Here is a 19,410-nt window from a genome sequence, read left to right on the forward strand (position 1 = left end):
TGTTCCCTGCCCCCCCACATAAAATAAGAAGCCCCCTGTCCCCCACCATGTAAAGTAAAACAAGGAAGCCCCCTCACCTGCTTGTCTTTCTGCAGGGAGGAGACGAGCAGGCATATCCCTGGTGATCTGGTGTGATTAGTAAGGTCTGCAAACCTTACTAATCACTCCGTTTTCGACCCGGAGCTCAGTGAAGAGCTCCGGCCGAAAAGGAAGGGAGACAGACCAGCAGAAGCAGCTGCTGCTCCCACGAGTCAGGTACTGACTCAAGCCTGCACTGCATTTCCACTCGCCTGCACTGCATTTCCACTCGCCAAATGCGAGCAGGCAAGTGGAAATTTTGAGCCCTGCTATACAGTATATACATATTGTTTCACTGTGATTATTTTTCGAACAGAAATAATTGTATATACTGTGTTTATCTGGATATTCTTTCATCCCGTTTGGGGACACATTGATCACAAATATAAGTTTTTGTTTTTTCTGTGGCACATTAATAACAAATCAAAGAAATGTGTTTAAATCTATAGATTTAAGCACATTAGGGGATTTAGCGCTGCAAAATCTTTATTTATATTGTTGGGACTTCTTAGTCTGTATTGTGGCAGCTTCATTTCCCATACTATTAGTATATTATCTATAAGCGCAGATCAACAGATTTTATATTAAACCTCATTTGCCAAATATATGCCCAATCATACAGTGCATTCAGATCTGCTTGTAAGATGGAGACATTCTGTAAGGACTGTATTCTACTACATAACTTGGTGTCATCTGCAAACACAGAAATTGTACTTTTAATCCCCAATTCTATACCATTTATAAATAGCTTAAACAGTAATGGGCCCAACACTGAACCTTGGGGGACACCACTAACAAACTCAGACCATTCAGAGTACGAATCATTGATCACCACTCTCTGAATGCGGTCTTTGAGACAGTTTTCTATCCAATTACAGATTTAATACTCTATACCCACTGACCTTAACTTATACATTAGCCGCATGTGGGGAACGGTGTCAAACGCTTTTGCAAAGTCCAAGTATACTATATCCACAGGCATTCCTCTGTCCAATTTATTACTCATCCTCTGTCCAATTTATTACTCACTTCATCATAAAAAGAACGTAGGTTTGTTTGACAACTTCTGTCTTTTGTGAATCCGTGCTGACTGTCGCTTATGATATTATTTTCAAGCAAAAACAATGTCATGGGATCCTTGATAAAACTTTCAAGTATCTTGCCAACTATTGAAGTTAAACTTACTGGTCTGTAATTACTTGGTAAACACTTTGATCCCTTTTTAAATATAGGCACCACATTGACTTTGTGCCAATCCATCGGTACCAAGCCAGTCGTCAGAGAGTCTCTAAAAATTAAATACAATGGCTTTGAAATTACACAGCTCAATTCATTGAGGACACGTGAGTGTAAGCCGTCTGGTCCAGGTGCTTTGTTCACCTTAATTTTGTCTATCTGTTTCTGGACCATATCAATAGTCAGCCATTATGGTTCGGTAGAGGGTATGGCACTGCTATCCACATTATGGACTTGAGTTATATCATGTTCCTTGGTGTGCACAGAGCTGAAGAAAGTATTTAATAGATTTGCCTTCTCTTTGTCCCCAGTTACCATCTCTGAGTTATCTTTTAAGGGGCCAACATGCTCCGACCTGATTTTTTCACTATATTGGGCTAGACACGGCACACAGAATAGTAATACATAACAGGACTGGCCCTCAGCAAGGGAAAGTTTGCTCTCCTGAAGTTAAGTGTTTTTATTTTTCCAGTATGTGAATGTTGTTTACAACTTAAGCTAAATGAAATCATATTATGGCCACTGCTTCCCAGATGTTCTTTTATATGAATATTTGTAATAAGCTCTGCATTGTTTGAGATTACCAGATCCAGCAGAGCATATTTTCTAGTTGGGGCTTCTACAAACTGTACCATAAAATTATCATGTAATACATTTATAAATGTGCGCCCTTTTACTGTACCAGCAGTGCCATTATGCCAGTCAATGTCAGGATAATTAAAATCTCCCATTAATACTACTGTCCCCGCCCTTCTATTTGTTTAAGGAGCTGAGTCTCTATCTCTTCAGTAACGCTGGGGGGCCTGTAACAAACTCCAACAATTAACTTTGTGTTATGCATTCCAGTATACAACTCCACCCATAATGCCTCAGCACCATCACACTCACCATCAACAAATTCCTCTTTCACACTCTCTTTAAGCTCACTTCTCACATAGAGACAAACCCCACCACCTTTTCATTTTACCCTTTCTCTTCGAAAGAGAGTATAACCAGTAATATTAACAGCCCAATCATGTGAAGAACCAAGCCAAGATTCAGCAATACCAATAATGTCATAGTTCTCCTCATGCACCAAAGCTTTCAGTTCTCCCATTTTGCTGTGCAGACTTCTGGCATTGGCGAACAAACAATTCAAGCCATTTTTACATTTTATACTTGTAATTGCTGTATCTTTTGCTGTAGTACAATCAGTACCATAATCTCCAATGTTTGTGTGCAACTTGGGAATTTCATTATCCAGTTTGATTTCCCTCCCCCCATCTTCCCTTGCTCCACCCTCCATTATAGCCCAACCCCTGTTTGACATATCTGCCCCATTATATTCCATCTTTCCCCCCCTTAATCCTAGTTTAAATACTCCTCCAACCCTCCCATGAACCTTTCCCCTAGCACAGCAGTCCCCCTTCCGTTTAGGTGCAGATCATCTTTAGCATATAGGTTGTACCCCAATGAAACGTTGGCCCAGTGCTCTAGAAACCTAAAGCCTTCCCTCCTACACCAGGTCTTCAGCCATGCATTTAGTTCTCTAAGCTCCCGCTGTCTGTCCTGCGTTGCGCATGGCACAGGCAATATTCCAGAGAATATTACCTTGGAGGTCCTACCCTTCAGCTTGCGACCTAGTTCTTTAAATTGATTTTTAAGGATCCTCCATCTTCCATGTATTCTGTCATTCGTCCAAACATGGACCAAGACAGCTGGGTCATGCCCAGTCCCTCCCAGTAATTTGTCCACCCGGTCCACAACATGCCAAACCCTGGCACCAGGGAGACAGCAAACCATCCGGTTGAGGCGATCCGGGAGACAAACTATTCAAACTATTGTATTAGTTCTCCGAATTATGAAACATTTATTCAATATGCATGGATCTTACCTAAATGTTCAGAGCAGAGTAGGCTTATATCAAGAACCACACATATGCAGGTATGAGCAGTTCCTATGCCTTTGCTGATGCATTTTATCAAAGCAGGGACCTCTGAGGAGTGTAGGCATTTTCAAATATATTTTTCTGTTGTGACATCTTATATTCACAGGTTAATAAATAGATAACCCATTTTGTATTTAAATTTCAACCTGTAGTTGATAAAAGGCACACTTACAAGTCATTAATCTGTCAATCTATATATTTGTGGATGAGGAATTGGAAGTTATATCTAATGTAGGGATGTCCCGTTACTGATACTAGTATCGGTATCTGGACCAATACAGGGCATTTTCAGGAGTACTTGTAGTTCTGAAAATGCTCCGATACTAAAGGCCGATACTGGTCCTTTAAATGGTTCAGGAAGTTTGACTGCCTGAGGTCCTGAGCATGCTGGGGTCTTTGATAGTGCCTATCCGACTGCACATTGCCTCCTCCTTCCTGACGCCGAGACAGCACAGGACAGCACCACAACGATCTAGGGATCCAACCCATTCATCCCTAGATAGCCCAGCAGCCGCATGCAAAGCCCTGGGGAGCCTGGCATCTGAATGCAGCCCTGCTGAGACCCAAATTCAGCCCTGCTGGGACCCAAAAGCAGCCCTGGAGAGACCCAAACACAGCCCTGGTGAGACCAGCACACATCCCTGGTGAGACCCAAACACATCCCCGGTGAGATCTGCATGCATTCTTGGTGAGACCCAAACGTAACCCTGTTGAGATCTGCACGCATCCCTGGTGAGACCCAAACGCAGCCCTGGTGAGACCCAAACGCAGCCCTGGTGAGACCTTAACACAGCCCTGGTGATATCTGCACGTAGCCCTGGTGATATCTGCATGCAGCTCTGGTGAGACCTGCACACATCCTTAGTGAGACCCAAATGCATCCCTGGTGAGAACCAAATGCATCTATGGTGAGACCTGCATTAATTCCTAGTGAGACCCAAACGCAGCCCTGGTGAGATCTGCACGCAGCCCTGGTAAGACTCAAACACATCCCTGGTGAGACCCGCTTGCATTCCTGGTGAGACCCAAATGCAGCCCTGGTGAGACCTGCACGCAGCCCTGGTGAGACCTGCACGCAGCCCTGGTGAGACCTGCACGCAGCCCGGGTGAGACCCAAATGCAGCCCTGGTGAAACCCAAACGCATCCCTGGTAAGACCCAAACGCATCCCTGGTGAGACCCAAACGCATCCCTGGTGAGATCCAAACGCATCCCTGGTGAGATCCAAACGCATCCCTGGTGAGACCCAAACGCATCCCTGGTGAGACCCAAACGCAAATTTTTAAGGATCCTCCATCTTCCATGTATTCTGTCATTCGTCCAAACATGGACCAAGACAGCTGGGTCATGCCCAGTCCCTCCCAGTAATTTGTCCACCCGGTCCACAACATGCCAAACCCTGGCACCAGGGAGACAGCAAACCATCCGGTTGAGGCGATCCGGGAGACAAACTATTCAAACTATTGTATTAGTTCTCCGAATTATGAAACATTTATTCAATATGCATGGATCTTACCTAAATGTTCAGAGCAGAGTAGGCTTATATCAAGAACCACACATATGCAGGTATGAGCAGTTCCTATGCCTTTGCTGATGCATTTTATCAAAGCAGGGACCTCTGAGGAGTGTAGGCATTTTCAAATATATTTTTCTGTTGTGACATCTTATATTCACAGGTTAATAAATAGATAACCCATTTTGTATTTAAATTTCAACCTGTAGTTGATAAAAGGCACACTTACAAGTCATTAATCTGTCAATCTATATATTTGTGGATGAGGAATTGGAAGTTATATCTAATGTAGGGATGTCCCGTTACTGATACTAGTATCGGTATCTGGACCAATACAGGGCATTTTCAGGAGTACTTGTAGTTCTGAAAATGCTCCGATACTAAAGGCCGATACTGGTCCTTTAAATGGTTCAGGAAGTTTGACTGCCTGAGGTCCTGAGCATGCTGGGGTCTTTGATAGTGCCTATCCGACTGCACATTGCCTCCTCCTTCCTGACGCCGAGACAGCACAGGACAGCACCACAACGATCTAGGGATCCAACCCATTCATCCCTAGATAGCCCAGCAGCCGCATGCAAAGCCCTGGGGAGCCTGGCATCTGAATGCAGCCCTGCTGAGACCCAAATTCAGCCCTGCTGGGACCCAAAAGCAGCCCTGGAGAGACCCAAACACAGCCCTGGTGAGACCAGCACACATCCCTGGTGAGACCCAAACACATCCCCGGTGAGATCTGCATGCATTCTTGGTGAGACCCAAACGTAACCCTGTTGAGATCTGCACGCATCCCTGGTGAGACCCAAACGCAGCCCTGGTGAGACCCAAACGCAGCCCTGGTGAGACCTTAACACAGCCCTGGTGATATCTGCACGTAGCCCTGGTGATATCTGCATGCAGCTCTGGTGAGACCTGCACACATCCTTAGTGAGACCCAAATGCATCCCTGGTGAGAACCAAATGCATCTATGGTGAGACCTGCATTAATTCCTAGTGAGACCCAAACGCAGCCCTGGTGAGATCTGCACGCAGCCCTGGTAAGACTCAAACACATCCCTGGTGAGACCCGCTTGCATTCCTGGTGAGACCCAAATGCAGCCCTGGTGAGACCTGCACGCAGCCCTGGTGAGACCTGCACGCAGCCCTGGTGAGACCTGCACGCAGCCCTGGTGAGACCCAAATGCAGCCCTGGTGAAACCCAAACGCATCCCTGGTAAGACCCAAACGCATCCCTGGTGAGACCCAAACGCATCCCTGGTGAGATCCAAACGCATCCCTGGTGAGATCCAAACGCATCCCTGGTGAGACCCAAACGCATCCCTGGTGAGACCCAAACGCATCCCTGGTGAGTCCCAAACGCAGCCCTGGTGAGATCTGCACACACCCCTTTATAATGGCTGAATAATCATGGATTGCTAAGATGTGTAGTCCTCTATAGCTGGTTGCCATTCTCCATTGCTGTATAATCATGAATTGATGGGATCTGTAGTCCTCTATTGCTGGTTGCCATTCTACATAGCTGAATAATCATGGATTAAGTTACAGTTCTTCATAATTATAAAGAAACTGCCCTAAATTCATTAGTCTGTATTGTTTTAGAAAAAATGTCACATGTGCCTTTAAGAAAAAGTATCGGTAATTGATATTGGCAAGTACCTGAGGGAAAGTACTTGGTCTTGAAAAAATGGTATCGAGACATCCCTAATCTGAGGTATTAACTTCTCCAATATAGCCAATATATGTATCTATATTGGATACATTTGAACTAATCAAGGATATACAGTTGTTTGCATTGAAAATGCTGCTAAAACTACTGTATGATGATCACTTTCCTTTAGATGTTTAATTCTGAATTCAAGTGAGCTAAGTAAAAAAGAAAATAGTTGCCTAATGGATTTATGAGAGGGAGACCTTGTGCCAATTGAGGAAGATTTGTGAAAAATTGATGGAGGAAAGGAAAGCAAACTAGGGAAAGGGGTTTAAAAATACATTTACAACGTTATTTCTTTTGTATCAGAATTATCATGTGGAGGAGTTTGTTTCAAATGAAACATAAAATAATCCAAACTTTTTCCCCAAAAAATTTACAGCCTTGAAACACAGATTTTGGTGTTTCAGATATAAGGAAAAATGTAGGGCTGTGGAAATTAATGATCAATTCCTCGATTAATCGTTAAACTTTTTGATCGATTAAAATTCTTTTGATCGAAAATGAATACTCAGTACTTGGTTTGGGCCCCTTTGCATGCAACGTTGTATGCATGCTTGTACTTTTCAGAGGTCCGATATTGTTCTATGTACAATCCTTGTTTTATTGATTGCATGTAATAATCTACTTTTTTGAGGTTGTGGATTTGGGGCTCTTGGGGTTTTCATGAGCTGTAAGCCATAATCATCACAATTATGACAAATCACGGCTTGAATTTTCTTGCTTTTCCTGTAATTGGTCTATCTCATATATTAGTTTCACCTTTTAAGTTGCATTAGTGAAATAAATGAACTTTGCACGATATTCTAATTATTCGAGTTTCACCTGTATATGCACTATGTGGATCTCCATTAACCCCCCTCCACCCCATCTCGCTCCCAGAAATGTGCCCATTGAAATTTACTGATATTATGTTTCAATCAGGTCCTTACATGAAATGGAATGGACAGGTGCTGCTACTTCAAATATTAAGCTAATACTTATGTTTAAATCACCCTCAGGGCATTGCTGTTTTACTATACTCTGTAAATACATTTGTAATCCAGCACGTTATTATTCTGAGTTGCCCCACTCATGCGGCGGCCATATTGAGTGGGGCACGTGTGATTAATAACGTGGTGGATTAGTGTGATCCTATTTTTTTTTATTACTTCATTGCTGTGCTGTATGTGTATAGGCCAAAGTAGTTGGATCTGTATGTGCGTTATAATCAATCGAAATAAATCGATTAATTTTTTTTTCCGATTAATCGAACACGAAAATGTTAATCATTACCAGCCCTAGAAAAATGTAATTATGAGCAAAAGTTAATGTGAGTCCATTATTATGATTATGCAACCCTTATTGGGGAATATCAGGATCCAGGATGTCGGTAATACCTGAGCCCAGTGGTGACGGTGGCAGGAATCCTCACACAAGAACTGAACTGAATGCTGGATCCTCCTTCTGATGCATTACATTTCCCAATGAGGGGTCGCATCTGAAGCACAGGGATATATATTTAATGCTGTTTTTATTTTTCCTTTTCTGTGATAGTTTACATGGATTTGCAAGTGAAGAGTATATTTCCAATCTGCATAAGCATACTTTAAAAGGTGGATTTTTCTCCAAGAAATGCATTAGATGAAAACAACACCTACATATGCGGTATGGGTGATGTATGGCTGTAATATTACGCTGGACATTTATACTTTGTGAACAATGAAAAATGATTTTATCCTTTGGATAGCGAGCATCTCTTTTTATTGTAATTGAAAAGCCGTATCATGCTGAACTCAGGTAATTAAAAAAGGGTGTGAACACTTCAAAAACGCTAAAACCATTTTTCTTTCTATTTATTGAAAGAACCCCTCTTAACTGAAGAGTGCACAAAAGTTCCATAAAACCCTTTCATACACTGTTTCAGATGAAACATATCAAGGGGTCCTGCTTGTTACAGCTATTAGTGGATTAGTGGTGAGACAGACATTCTGCATATATAAGATATAATATAATACCCTAGACGTATTAATGTTATAAGTGTAATGTCATGAGGAGCAGGACAAATGATCAGACAGAGGGTAGCTTTAAGATTAACTTTACTAAACAGATGCAGAATTGACAATTACAATAGAACAGAGTGGCAAGGAGGTATGAATATAGCAAAGAAGATAAAATAGCAGACCATGGAACTATATCAATCACAGGAGTTGCCAAGGAGCTGTTCCCCAATAAGGGCACTAGATGGCAGCACAGTGCAGGCTATCAGAGTACCATGGAGTACCATGTCATGCAACTTTTCAGGTGCTACAATGCTACACAGGTTCCTCAATGCGCTCCCCTCCCCGCCAAATCCCCCTGATGGAGAATGTCAAGCAGATGGTTGGGGTGGCAGGGTTGGTTGTAATTTTGTTTTATTTTTTTCTTTATTATTTTTTTATAACTTTTTTCATTTATTTTTTTACAGCTTTATTTATCTTATTATCTTTTTATTTTTTATAAAAAAATGTATTCCTAACTTTTTTATTTGAATTATTATTTCACTTTTTATTTTTTTATTTATTTTATTTTTTCTATAATTTTTTTACACTTGCATTTTCACTGCATTTGCAGGTGACAGGTTCTCTTTATTGAATGCAGGAGTTTGACCACAGTACTGTGCTGGCTCTGCTGTGACAGCTGAGATGGGAAGGCTGCCAGTGCAGCTCTCTCGTCTCAGTAGTCACATGGAGCATAGTGGAGAATGGAAGTTCTCCGCTCTGCTCTCCGCTCTCCATCCTGAACTACATTGGCATGGTCCTGGGTCCCCCAGAAGAGCAGGGGACCCCAAAAATCATGGCAGGCAGGGAGGCGGCCAGCGGGGAGAAGGTAGCCGGCGGCGGAGGGACAGACTTGCAGACTGCATACAAGTGATCTCAGCGATGTACAAAATGAGTGGCGGCTTCCCCGCTGTACATTTAGCCCTGCTTGCCCGAAACAGGGCTAAATGTAGAAGAAAAACTACCCATCTTCTGGTGCCTGGAACTGCATGTCCTGGGCATTGGGCGATAGGAGTTCCACACCCCTGCTGCCCCGAGGCCGGGCCTTGGTGGCCTTGTGGGAAATCTGGCCCTGATGATATAACTTCCGCATTGAAAAAAAGTGTACATTTTTATTTACCTATCTTTAAAAATTGATGACAACACACATTAATATCAATGTAAAGTAAAATAGCTTTAGTTAAGCTAAACAACCTCCCGGAGAGTATTAAAATCACCCCAGGGTACATGTACATTTACATACAATATGTACTGTATATTGCTACCGCTATGCATTCTATTCCCTTTGGTCAGTACATCTTCATTCTATATCTGATGCCATGGATGGAAAAACTTCAGGAGGGTACCTTTTCAGGAGGGCATGGAGCCAGCATGTGCAGTGATAGGGTTGATAGAGTATACCAGCTTTAAAACATCAATAGCGACATATACTGTATATTTGTTCTTTTATATACCAATTTGTAGTATCTGGTTAATTATGCCTCCACCCTTGCACTTCTCAAGAAATCGCTTGTGTCCTAAGGGGAAAAAAATTTGTTAAGCAGAACTGGATACCTTAAGTAATACAGCCCCTTATCACTGCACTTGTTGACTCCGTGCCCTCCTGAAAAGGTGAGAGAGGCAACATTTAGGTAGGTCCATCGACGTCGGGTGGCGTCGATGTCCCTGACGCCACCGGACTCCTCCCCCTTCCCCAAGTGGCTCCGTCGGCTAACAAAGGGAAGGGAGAGGAGTCCGATTACGTCAATGTCCGCAACGTCAACGGACCTGATTGGACTATGATTTTGTAAACATTGAAATACTTGTGACACTATGGGGTTGATTTACTAACCTCACAAACACGCCACAAACACGCCATGCATAAAATCACGGTTGTGACATTTATGATATGTAATGAGTTCTTCAAAATTATATGTACAATTGTTTGCAACCGTTGAATGGCCCTTAGGAGTTTCTCTGTTATTTTTATGCACTTGAAGGCTTTTTATTATTGACATTTTTAATAATATGGAGTCAATATTAATTCTTTTATGATTTTGTATTGATCATTATGGGTACCAGTAACAGCCCCAGTAAATCTGCTTCAAGGACTTTTTTTTAATACGATTTGTACCTTCTTTTAAATGTACTCATTCAGTGGGCTCTCCCCTGCACTGCAGAGCTGAGAAATACCCTGTAGGCCGTATCAACTTCCATATGGGCAAGGTATCCGATGCAAGAACTGGAAGAAGATTATGATGCGATTAATGCAGCTTTAATTAAGAAATATAACCCATGTTTCAAAATCTTGAAGATCCTATGATACTGAATCACTTTTTATATTTCTACCCTGTGAAGGTCCAGCAGTTTTTTCCTGGATAAGCAGCCCAAGCCAAGCAGGCAAGGATGTGCCACTTGCCGGCCAGAGATCACAGATCACAGATGCACCACTTGCATTGGTATCTTCAGAAGCCAGAGCTGCATGTGCGGATACACAAAAGTGTTTTGTTTGTGACAAAGTCTGGCAGATTGCAATCCACTGTCCAGAGAAGAGAAGGCACAGCCCCCCAGCTATTGGAACAACTTCACTACTGTGTTTTTTGAGGAAAAGTTAGGAGGCAGGCTGCGTGGATAACCCATGAGCCTGTGTCAACTGTCTCTTTTTTGCATCAGATGGGTTTTGCATTCTCATTCAAGTCTATGGGAATGCAAAATCTCATATTATATTATTTGTTCGATATTACTTACAAAATAAGTTAGCTGTGCCAGATCACAACAGTTCTGTTTAAAGGCAATTTACACACAAACATAAAGAGCCCTTTAATACCAAAAATACATTTCTCCTATTCTTCCAACTACAGATTATCAAAGGCCGGAGCACACATGGTGCTCATTGACATGCCCCATACCTGGAAGCAATAGGTCTCACAAAACATTAACTGATCATGTTTAAAAAATGGAGGTAGAACCAGGACCTGTTGTGTTTCTATCTAGTTTCCTGCATGAGGAAACTTGAGTACAATGCCTTCATGTACCACACAAAGTGCCTGTTCCTAGCTAATCTTTAACAAGTCTAATACAGTCACATTCAAAATCAATACAGGCGTGGACAAATTTGTTGTTACCCTTCCACAAACTCCCACAATTTTCTCTTAAATGAATTGAAACTGGCATCCATCACTGTTTTTTTGCATTCTAATTAAAATCTGACTTTGCTTTGATTTTCAATAGAAAATTTTAAATATGTAAAGAACTGAAAATGGCATGGACATGATGGAGCCCTTCACCTAATATTTTGTTGCCCAACACTGCAAACAAGCAATTTCTGTAGCTCTCGGTGAGACTTCTGCACCTGCCAAAAGGTAGTATGGCCCACTCTTCTTGAGCAAACAGCTCCATCTATCTTAGGTTTGAATGGTTCCTTCTCCAAACTGCATGTTTGAGCTCTTTTCAAAAATGTTCAATAGGATTCAGGTCATGCCTAATAGAGAGATATTTAGTCCAATGTTTTGTGCTTTGCTATTCTTGTGTGCTTTAAGCTATGTGTTTTAGGTCATTTTCCTGTTGGAGGACCCATGACCTGAGACAGAGTTTTCTGACACTGGGCAATATTTTTTGTTCCAGTATTCCTTGATAGTCTTGAGATTTCATTATGCCCTGAATAAATAAGGCAATCTGTGCCAGGCGCAGTGAGCAGCTCCAAAACATAACTGTGCCTCCTTCATGTTTCAAAACCGGTACTGTTTTTTCTCTTTGTAAGCTTCGTTTTTTCATCTGTGAACATAGAACATATATTACTTGCCAAAAAGCTCCAGTTTTGTCTTATCTGTCAAAAAGACATTCTCTCAGGAGCATTGTAGCGTGTCAGTATGTGTTTTAGCAAATTCCAGTGTGGCTTTTTTATATCTTTTTTTTTTAACAGTGAAGTTCTCCTGGGTCTTCTTCCTTCTAGCCCACTATCAGGCGGTGTGATTAGAGACTGATGTACCTCGACCTTGGAGTTCAGATAATATCTCTTTGGGCCTTTGTCAACTGTTCACACTATCCTTCAGTTCAGAAATGTTATTTGCTCTTTAAATATATCTTTCTAAATTTCAGGTTGCATTGCTAAGGGAGGGCAGTAACATATCCAATAATTTTTTAGTACCCCATCCTTGAAAAGCCAATCAGCTCTGTACCTTTTTCAAACCACTAATTCCAAATCTGTCCCATTGATTAAATGAGCTTAAAGCCCATTGTCAGTAATGTTGTCCATCAAACCAGAAAGTGTTCTTTTTTTTAAATACAAACCCAGTACATTTCAGTAGAAACCTTTCTCCTGAGATATCTTTCTGGTTTCCCCAATAAATGCTGAACTGTGCTCATACCTCCCTGTACTGCCAGAGATTAAAGATACATAGTACACTTACATCACTTAAACCATTATGCAAGTGGTTTCCAGTGGAGAACGTGCTAGTTTATGGGTTTATAAAACATCTGAAAGTATCATTAGAAAAACAATGACAGTGTATGTTTTAATATTATGATCAGTTGTGGTATTTTGTTAGATGGCCCCTTTCAAGTGTACTTTTCATGCTTATATCACTTGCTCTGAGAAACTGTACTGCAGTCATGATACAGTCACCTAGTGTTATTAGCCATTTTTAGTTTAATCTGAGTAATATTCAGTATATGTTGGAAAAGATTTAAAGCAACCACCCTGAACTACTCTGGAAATCTATTTAGGAGCAAGCTTTGGGCCAAATTTCAGAGGACCAGTGGAACTTTTATGTTCCAAACAGTTTCTTACTCTCTTCTGCCAGGAGACTCACACAATTATTTATCACATACAAGGTATATAGGACCCTTCAATGGCTAAGTAGATTTGACTGCATGGACACTTCATTATGTCCCAAATGTAATGGAGACATGGGATTGGTGCACATGTTGTAGAGCTGCCCAAAATTGTTCCGATATTGGTGGAAGATTGATAGCCTTAAACACCATCTTTAATAAGCAAATTGATAATGCACCCTTAACTTGTGTGTTGGGGTTCTTTTGGACATTTTGGATGACATTCATCTTCTTAGTCTTGCAATTAGCCAACTTGGATTCCTGGCTTAGAAACTTGTGGCATGCCTCAGGGTGAAGATGTGGATTGGGGAGGTCAATACCTACTTTAGACACCATGCACTTATTCTTTTGTAAGTGTAAATGTTTTGTTTTATGCGGCTTGTTGTTGTGCAGTTGTTTGTATGTACACACATTTTTCTTAAAGGAAAACGTTGTTGCAATACAAAATATCTGATTAAAAAAAAAAACACCACCCTGATGGAGGAATCCTGGAAAACAAAAGTTGAGAATATGGCTCTCCAAATTACATGTTTTCATACATAGACTGTTAAGGGTCTGAATTTAAGGTGTGAGTAAAAGTTGCTGTCAATCATATTGCACGTCTAACACTGTAATTTCCTTCATGTATTGGCATTCTAGTGCTGATTTACTAAAGGATTTTGTGAATTTTCACTTCAATTATCCAGTCATATGAAGATGAATTACTTAAACAGGGATTTTCTTTTAACATAAATTTGATAATTGAAGTGAATTTTCAATTTTCTTTGCAATTTGTTACTGCATGTGATCAGTTCAAATACATTGTTTCTGATGATCAGGTCGTTTGCTGATGATGCCATTGATGAGTAACCCCTGGAATTCATCAGATCGATTGGACTAATTTCTGACCTGCAAGCTATAAAAAGACATTTGTTTGAATTATTTTCACACTGTATCAGCAAAGCAATCTCCTTCAGTCATGGTTCCTGCAACAGCTGTCTTGACATTTCTTTGGTGTCTTCAGTTATATCCAGAGAGACCTTTCAAAAGGGGCTTTAAAAAAAAAAATTCTTACACATATCTTCAAAAAAAACAACTCTTTTTGTTTTTTAAAGGCTTTGTTTGACCCTCATCAGAGATTTTGCTAACTTGATCTGCTCTAGCCACAAATACAGATAACTCCAATGACTGCTGTAAGCCACCTTGTTAGCCTTAAGACTTTACCAATTGTCAAGTTCCAGAAATAAGTTCCAAGTGCCTCTACTGATATCCTGTCAGCTGCCCTGCCTGACTCTATTGACCTCCTGACCATTGTCCTGCCTAAATCTGTCAACCTCATGTCCTTTGCCCTGCCTGAATCTGATAAATCTGTGCCAAGATCCTGTCCACTGCCAATTCTGACTCCATTCCAGAGTTGGACTGCCCCAGCAGACTGGAGGTCTGGAGCATCCTGCAACCAGCTCCTATCTTGAAACCAAGGGTGTTGCAAGGCCCAGGCATCTGTTCAGCATTTGAAACACTCAGTAATCTGGAGGCCATCATGGGTGAAAATCTTCCACCCAAAGGTGCCTGCATGGTTCCAGCACTTATCTCACATATCAGCCAGAGGCAGCGGTGCAGGACTAGGAGCTCCACGTCAGGTAGAGGGGAATTCTTTTACCAACCACCAAAATATTGGAGCTTGCTTTAAAAGTAGAAGCCCCTTAAATTGTTCATCAGTGAGAGGAATGCCTTTATATATCGGTGGTGGTGGAAGGAATTAATACTTCTTTACACTGGTGGTCAGTAGTCACTGACCGCAGGTGTAAGAGTGTATTTTTTCCTCCCAACGACAGCCAAAGCAAAGGGTAATATATATAAATAAGAAGAAAAGGAGGATACCACATTCTCTGACCTGTTCCACTGCACTTTTATTAAATCAACTTAACATTAAAAAAGGCACAGATAAAAGATTCCAAATACCAATTATTGTTTTTTTCGCACTTTCTCAAGGTACCAGGGAATAGGACAATTAAGTTATTATATCAACTAAGGGAAATGAGTGTCTACAGAACAGATTCTGTGTCATTGGGAGAATAATGGTGTGTCTGTGAACAGTCCTGAATAGTCTTGTTACATGCAAGCAGTCCACAAAAGTCTTTTTGTAGAGATCAACAGAGACTGCACACAGTTAGGGTAAGCCATTTTAATTGTTTGCGTTTAAAAAATTGAGAAAAAACGTTGTGATAAAAAAATTTCCTCAAACTTTCACTGCTTTTGAATATGGACTTATTATAAGACACAGCTGACAAATCATGCCTATTTCCCCATGTATGACACTGCCAATTTATTTTGTAGTCACTTTAGGGTGGGCCTTTACTCTAGCTTCCTGTGGTTCACCAGGCATCCGTCAAATAACATTTTGTCCGCTGCCAAGCCAGACTCCATAGAATCTCTACTGTCCCGTTTTTCTACAATGAATCTCTCTCTGCTGACCCGCCTTAGTCTGATACTGCCAAATACTGCCTAGCTTATATCTGATGAGTCTACATTCACTGCCCAGCCTGACTCTGATGAGTTTCTGTCCTCTGTCCAGCATGGATCAGATGAGTCTCCATCCACTGCCCAGCCTGATTCCTATGAGTCTCCATTAGCTGCCCAGTCTATCTCCGATGTCTCTATCCATACCATATCTGGGCTGCTAATGAAGGTATCTGCTCCAACTGTACATTGCCATTAAAATGGTTTTAGCCAAAGACAATATATGGTAGGGTTGCATTTAAAGTTAAGCATGCAGAACAATTATTATTATGGTTAATTATTTTTTCCCTACAGTATTCTTTAAAATATGTCACTTCTTGTTCCCCATTGGAGTCCTCTCACAGAAAATTGGAAGGATGGGAATAAGCCTATTCTCAGTACACAGCACAGAGAACACACTGAGCACAGAACACAAATGGCGCACATAACACGCACAGAGCAGTCATGGTCCACACACCATATCCAGCACATAGCACAAAGTGCATATAGAATACACAGCATAGAATGTACGCAAGCACAAGGGCATAGATACATCAGAAAGTGCAAACAGCAAACATAGCACGCAACTTACATACACAAAACAGAGCATATGCAACTCATGCATTGTACACAGTGTTTGAAGGATATAGCAAATGCCACGAAAATTGTGTACAGCATAGAGACTACAGTTAAACACCATTTTGGTAGGCAAACAATAGGAAACTATCAATGTAGGCAAATAAGGGTGCATGCTATTATGAGATGTTTGCTAACTTAGAATGTTCTGTCAATATCTAAATAGTAATGCCATGCATAAATTGGCCATAATAACGTTTTCTAATATGGCAGCATTCAGACCTTTCAAAGAGGGTGGCAGTATGCACAGGTTACACAAATTTAGTAATAACACAGAGAGGACTACAAGAAGATGGAGCCATGTTGCAAAGAACATTCTAACGGTCAGGCTTTGGAAATATAGGCGGTATCATGGTAACTTTAACACTGCACCACACAGTCATCTTTGATGAGCTAAGTGCTAGGGTGACTATGTGTCTGTCTAGTTAGCCACATTGAATATTTAAACACCCTTCATGTTTTCAAAGCCCAACTAGAGCCATACCACATGGTTCATCAAAGGTGAATGTGTGACTTTGGCGCAGAAAGAGTCTTACATTGTTATTCCCCATGTTTCTGAAGCCTTGCTCAAAACATTGTTTACACCTAAGGGCTCAATCACACTATTGCGCTGTCGTATTCGCTTTACACATATTCATGCAATGCAGTGCCATTCATTCAGAATGGCACCTTGCTAACGTACGTGATTTGCAGTGCACACATAATAATACACTAACATGCTTTGCAGTGTACTGCCAAAAATGCTACATACATTTTTTGTGTATTAAGCAGCCCATTCCAATGAACGGCATAATGTGCTTTAACGTGTATGTGCTACTGCAGCGCAATAGTGTGAATGGGCCCTTACAATTATATAAACCAAACCTTTCTGAATCAGCTTAAAGGAATGGGCACACTGCTAGTTATTATTCTTTTTATTATATGATAAAAATAAATGTTACTGGAAAATAAAATTAGAAATCTGACTGGTTGTCATGGGCAAACGTTCCACTCTTCCTTGCTGCTGACGTACACTTTGGATGAAAACTTAAAACATCAAATGCACATTCATTTCTTTATTTCTATTTAATGGCTGTTATAATAAAATATTTTTACAGAGACCAAAAATGTCCAAGTTAGTGCAAAACATTTTCACATGCACCCAGGAGGAAGGAAAAGGAGGAGGAATATTCTGTACACAATGGGCGAGTCAGAGGCAAAGGGATATCATCAGCATTTTTCCTTCCAAACAGCATGCCACATTTTTTCTAATCGTATGGGAGTTTCAACCCCTTGTGCAGTATGTAGTGGGAGATTACGATGTTTTGCCCTTCCTGTCCTGATCAGAATCTGGGACTTGTAAGCCTGTTTCAGTGCTGAATTATTATGGGCATTTTAAGGAAAGGATAGAGGTGCTGAGCAGTTGGCAGTGTCCTTTTTGCAGTCCAAGGCTTTAAAACAGGCATGAGGTGAAAAGGGTTTACCAAGAGCTTTGTGGATAAAGGTTTAGGGTAGTTGTTTCAAAGAAAACTAATACCCATGCAGCACCAATGCACAGAATAAGACACTGGTACAGGAAGATCCTATATACACAGCAGGTGAGGTGCAGGCAACTTAAACGGAAAGGTCAGGAAAGGGATAGTGACTTCTGTACCCCCCTTTTTTAGGGACACATGGTTTCTCAAACTGCTAATCCTCCCACTGCTGGGGTGCAGTTAACTGCCCAGCAGTTTGATGCAGGACATGAGTTAAGGCCCCCTTACAACTGTGCTTATGTAGTCCAGCGGGGAGAACATTAACACAATGGCACATATAAACGCAGCCCTTGGTGGTGTGTATTTGTGTACACCTTACCCATGTCACTGCCAGAAAGGCAGATGAGCATTATGCAGAGCTTGGCAAGCACTGCTGACAGTGACTTGGTTAAATGTGTTTTAAAATGTATATTTTTTTAAATATTTAAACTATCTACAATCTGGGCCTGGGATGCAAGGCAGTAGAAAGGGTAATCTTGTTATTGAAAGGATGGACCCTAGCTGCCCTCTTCAGGAGAGCGAGTGTCAGATTTGAGTTTGACAAATTCTTTGGCCACCTCATCATTGTTGCGCTGTGACAAAATTCTTAGTATAGTCAGTCCTGTCTCATCCATATGAATACGACGTCCAAGTGGCAGCCAGCAAGCACAGCTACCTCTTTGTGCTAGATCTCTCAGCTGCATAACAGCTGTACCCACTGTTCGGTCTTCACGTGCAAAGCAGTAATCTTTCACACACACCTGCAGTTCATAGCACTCTGGTCCATTTTCATTCCCCAGTGTACTACAAGAAGAAAAAGAAAGAGTAAGAAAAAAAAACAACTCAGAGTATTTAATTATGCATTGCAATGTATTACTAAGAACATATAAAAAAAATGTACTATATTTGGAGATAAAATTGGATGTGACAGATGCTGGTAACACTTATTTTAGGTACGGGTGGTGCAGAAGTAGCACAGGGACAGCTAGTAGTAGGTAGTCACATGCAATTAGATGCTGTAACACTCATCCAAGTGGCTTCCTTAGTTCTAATGAGTGTCAGTAACATGCCCCAGAACCTATAGTCACATGGGTAACTCAAACACTGTAATCCACCATGTTCTTATGAACTGTGTCAAGGCAAATGTTGATGGTTCACATTAAAACATAGTGGGGGTTTGAACGTTTATGAGACCTTGTTCTAATTTACATCCAATTGCCAGGATGCCACAATGTGTGGGACGTGTTGATTGTTCTAGAATCAGGGCTGAAGATGTGAATTTATGGCAAAGGGGTAAATATGTTAAAAGGTGGGTGCCATATGGTGTTGAAGGCCCCATCCCAGATAAGGATAGTATGTTTTGACATACATGGCCTCTTTCATGCCCTTGAAAGAATGTCCCTCTCCTTAGGGGTAGAGAGTCTTGACCTGCAGAGTTTCCCCCCCTATGTTGGACCATGTGAGCGTTGAGCAGTTGTTTTGTATCCCCAATGTACAAGTCTTTGCATTCCTCTCTAC

At 41.3% G+C, this 19,410-nt stretch overlaps 1 protein-coding gene across 1 annotated transcript in view; it reads right to left on the reverse strand.

The window, feature by feature from the left end:
• Nucleotides 1–17,449: 17,449 nt before the first annotated feature.
• LOC108792854 (protein unc-13 homolog A) overlaps nt 17,450–19,410 on the reverse strand; it is a gene marked incomplete at its 5' end in the record, with an annotated part of 82,309 nt that continues 80,348 nt past the window's right edge. Inside the window, one exon of the mRNA XM_018563727.1 lies at nt 17,450–18,696. Coding sequence (XP_018419229.1) covers nt 18,411–18,696 — 286 coding nt within the window. The remainder of the gene's footprint in view (nt 18,697–19,410) is intronic.

This window comes from Nanorana parkeri, unplaced genomic scaffold (assembly GCF_000935625.1).
Source record: "Nanorana parkeri isolate BGI_ZX_2015 unplaced genomic scaffold, ASM93562v1 scaffold690, whole genome shotgun sequence".
Taxonomy (NCBI): domain Eukaryota; kingdom Metazoa; phylum Chordata; class Amphibia; order Anura; family Dicroglossidae; genus Nanorana; species Nanorana parkeri.